This window comes from Camellia sinensis, chromosome 4 (genome assembly GCF_055761805.1).
Source record: "Camellia sinensis isolate YWXY chromosome 4, ASM5576180v1, whole genome shotgun sequence".
Lineage (NCBI taxonomy): Eukaryota > Viridiplantae > Streptophyta > Magnoliopsida > Ericales > Theaceae > Camellia > Camellia sinensis.
Window position 1 is genome coordinate 38,542,768 of NC_138964.1, and position 4,493 is coordinate 38,547,260.

At 42.9% G+C, this 4,493-nt stretch overlaps 1 protein-coding gene across 1 annotated transcript; it reads left to right on the top strand.

The window, feature by feature from the left end:
* The first annotated feature begins 287 nt into the window (after positions 1-287).
* On the top strand, positions 288-3,664 carry LOC145823695 (uncharacterized). Its single transcript, XM_082923207.1, has 2 exons — positions 288-296; positions 1,096-3,664. The coding sequence occupies exons 1-2, from the start codon at positions 288-290 to the stop codon at positions 1,747-1,749; spliced, it is 663 nt and encodes a 220-aa protein (XP_082779333.1). The 3' UTR covers positions 1,750-3,664.
* Positions 3,665-4,493: the final 829 nt, after the last annotated feature.

Below are 4,493 nucleotides of genomic sequence, written 5' to 3' on the forward strand. Positions count from 1 at the left end.
TGGTTTCCATTCCCATAAAAAAGCTAAGTCTGGTATCCTAAATCCTCTTGGGTATTCATGTACCCTATCTACCCATTCTGGATATGGTTTCTTGTACACAGGAGTTTAAACCCCCCGAGTCATTGGTCCACACATCTCTCTAACAATGTCAGCAATTTGGTCCATAGGAACCATATTTTGTGCTTGTTGAACCACTACTGGAGGAACAAACACAAGATTTGGTGGACAACCTTGTGCCTGAGGTCCTCTTGGTCCATAGGGTGGCATGTTTGGGATTGGTTGTCCTTATGGTGCTGGTTACTGTTGAGGGTATGGGTAACCCCTTTGAGCCTGTCCTGCGAAAGGACCTACGAAAGGTGCTGGAACAGGTGTTGTGTCTCTTCCAATTGTAGGGAACCCTTCCAACCCCCCGGGTGTAAATTCAAAAAAAGGGTTAGTGAACCCCCTTGTGCCAGGTATGGCTTCGAACATGGGATTTGGAAACATTCTTATGTGATTTTCTTGTGTTTGGCTAGATCCACCAACTTGCATAGCTTCACTATTAAGTACTGAGGCATTTTGATTTATGATAGGTCTCGAAAGAGGTTCATACCAAGACTGAGGTGATCGTCTTTCGTAATTTTGATTCCTAATTTGACCATTAGAATGTCCATTAATTTGCATAGACTGTTTATCTCTAGCCAATCTTTGCTGAGGGACATTTGAAATTTCCTCCATATCTCTTGTGTTTGTTGGTTGGTGGGTGTTAGAATTTACCTTCACCTACTCCACTACACACTCCACTTCACCTACCTCCACTTCACCACACACTCCACTTCACCTAACCCACTATCACCTCCACTACACCTACTACCACATTTTCTTCTATATATAGATTGTATAGGAATTGTAATATATAAATCTTGTAATCTATCAATCAATAATACAATTCTCTATTTCTCTTTATACATTAAATTTTCTACATGGTATCAGAGCAAGGTTAAGCACTTAGTATTTTTCGCTTCACCGGCGGGCGGCAACCTCGCCTTGGCCGCCCGCCGGACCTCAACCTAATCTGCTAAGAATTTTCTACACATACCTTGAAATTTCTTCGAGTCCACCACCACTGCCTCTCCTCTCACTGTTGTCCTCCCATACACCACTGTCTCGATCGTCTTCATCTACAATGTTGCAGTGAAGGATCTTAAGCGTGGTTTTGTTGCATCCAACTCAAAGGATGATCCAGCTAAGGAAGCTGCAAATTTCACCTCCCAGGTTATTATTATGAATCACCCGGGTCAGATTGGTAATGGGTATGCTCCAGTTCTTGACTGCCACACCTCCCACATTGCTGTCAAGTTTGCTGAGATTGATCGTCGATCTGGCAAGGAGATTGAGAAGGAGCCCAAGTTCTTCCGTGAACATGCTCTCCTTCCTTTTACTCTTGGAGTGAGGCAGATGATTTGCTGCTGTAACAAGATGGATGCTACCACTCCTAAGTACTCAAAAGCAAGGTATGATGAAATTGTGCAGGAAGTCTCTTCCTATCTGAAGAAGGTTGGTTACAACCCTGACAAAATTCCTTTTGTCCCCATCTCTGGTTTTGAGGGTGACAACATGATTGAGAGGTCAACCAACCTCGATATGATTACACAGCCCAAGAGGCCATCAGACAAGCCTCCTCTTCTCCACATTCTTGATAACACCAACAGCAACAGTTTGACGCATTTATTAGAGAAAATGTCCAAAGGCAGCTCCTGTCAAAGCTGATGCTCAGCAGGCTGTACCACCTATTGAAGTGCCAGCACTATCCTTGCACATGGGGGCACCCACTCATTTCTTTATTGTTTTCTTTTACTCACCCATGTGACCCACGATGCAACCTATACTTTTTCTTTTCTTTACACTCTTATTCCCCACTTTCTTTATTATATATATATATATATATATCTCTTTTTATTATATTATATTAAAAAAAAAAAAAAAAATCTTCATCTCTCCTCCGTTTGATTTCCAACTCCATTATTTTTATTTTTATTTATTTTCTCCAAACCACTTTCCTTATTTCCTCCATCTTTCATTTTTTGATTTCAAATATATTTTTATTATTTTTTCTTTATTTTTCTTTCACATTCTTTTTAATCTTTTTCCAATTCCCTTCATACCATATAGCTTTGCACACCAAATCATATTTTATTTATCTCAGGGATCAACCCCGATCACAATTTTACACACAAAAAAAAAAAAAAAAAAAAAAAAAACCAACAAACAAACAAACCACCACAACACACCCGCACCCACAGTGGGATTTTTCTTCTCTACTCTGCTGCAGGTCTCTTCTTCTTGCTTTTCTCTTGGGTGTCCCTTACCGGCGCTGCCTCCATACTACCCACTCCACCGAGCACGTTCACTCCACCCTGCTCCTCCACTACAGCATATGGTGGACCTCCAAATCGGAACATCATGGTAGCCTTCCGCTTCAGCTCCTTATTTTCTGCTTTCAGCACGCTTATCTCTGCTCGCGCATCCTTATACATGCGTTGGAGCAGAGCCAGTTGGGCGTTTAAATGCTGCACCTCATTTGTCCTACTCTGCAGCCGGTTCGACAAATTTGTGACCGCCGTCATGCTTTCCACACATGCCTTCAAAGTATACTGATTGGCCTCCACATCCGACTGCACTGCCATTCTTTGCTCCACCGACCGCATCGGAAAGTTCAACGGAGCGAACACAGAGGTGTTTGGTTGAGGTTCACTGGTCTCCGCACCAGTTCTCTCTCTTGTTGACTCGTTCAGTTCGGGAAAGAGAGTAAGCAGACCACGGGAAGAAGAGGAAGAGGAGGCCATTGTCTGGGCAACAGAGTTTTTCAGACTCTCTCTCTCAGCACAACGAAGTTTTTTCAGAGGTTTTTTCGCAGCTTTTCTCTGCCTCAGCCTCAGCCTCCGTCTTATAGCCGAGGCAGCCACGCGCATCGCGCGCCTCTTGCCACCAGCCGACAAACGGGCACGCAAGCCAATGTGCCCACGTGCCTCGCCATCATGTCTGGCACACCTTTTGATGAATTGGGCACGCCTTTTGATGGCACGCCTTTTGAAAGATTGGGCACACCTTTTGAGGGTGCGACTTTTCAAGGGTCCGACAAGACTCTGTAAACTGTCCCGACATTGATTCCGGTTAGTTTCTACAAGGGTCCGACAAGACTCTGTAAACTGTCCCGACATTTGATACCGGTTAGCTTTTTCAAGGGTCCGACAAGACTCTGTAAACTGTCCCGACATTGATTCCGGTTAGCTCCTTTATGGGTCCGACAAGACTCTGTAAACTGTCCCGACATAGATTCCGGTTAGTTTCTACAAGGGTCCGACAAGACTCTGTAAACTGTCCCGACATTGATTCCGGTTAGTTTCTACAAGGGTCCAGCAAGACTCCGTAAGCTGTCACAACATTGTCTTCTACAACGGTCCGACATGACCCCATAAACTGTCTTCTACAACGGTCCGACATGACCCCATAAACTGTCTTCTACAACGGTCCGACATGACCCCATAAACTGTCTTCTACATCGGTCTGACACCACCATACAGTGTCCTCTACAACGTTATGACACCCCATACAGTGTCTTCACCAACGGTCTGACACGACCATACAGTGTCTCCTATCCTTTTTTATTTTTATGTATTTTCTTGTTTTGTAACTCTCTCCAAACTCAAGTTGGTTAGTTTCTATCCTCCTTGAGTTTGCGGGGGGCTGTTAGAATTTACCTTCACCTACTCCACTACACACTCCACTTCACCTACCTCCACTTCACCACACACTCCACTTCACCTAACCCACTATCACCTCCACTACACCTACTACCACATTTTCTTCTATATATAGATTGTATAGGAATTGTAATATATAAATCTTGTAATCTATCAATCAATAATACAATTCTCTATTTCTCTTTATACATTAAATTTCCTAACCCACTATCACCTCCACTACACCTACTACCACATTTTCTTCTATATATAGATTGTATAGGAATTGTAATATATAAATCTTGTAATCTATCAATCAATAATACAATTCTCTATTTCTCTTTATACATTAAATTTTCTACAGTGGGTATTCATTCGATCCATGAAGGATGTTTTCCACCTTTCCATTGTGTTCATTAACTGCTGTCCTATGGCATCTACTAGACCACCCCATGGATTCATTGGGTGAGTAGATGGAGCAGTGGATGGTCCAATTCCTTGGTCTCGTCCAATATTTTGAACATGTGGTACTTGTTCCGAAGTACTGGTCTATTCGACCATAGGTTCTGATAGAACAGGTACTCCACAGGATGTGTTATCACATTATCCTCTGGGTTAGGCATTTCTACCCCTCCTTCCACGCCTTCTTCCAAGCGTTCATTTTCTCCTTGTCTCTTACGTCTAGCCATTTCAATTAGTCCCACTGGGCGTGCCAAAAATATATGTTGACTTTTTAACTTTCGAAGGTTATTTTTGTAATTGTGAGCGTGC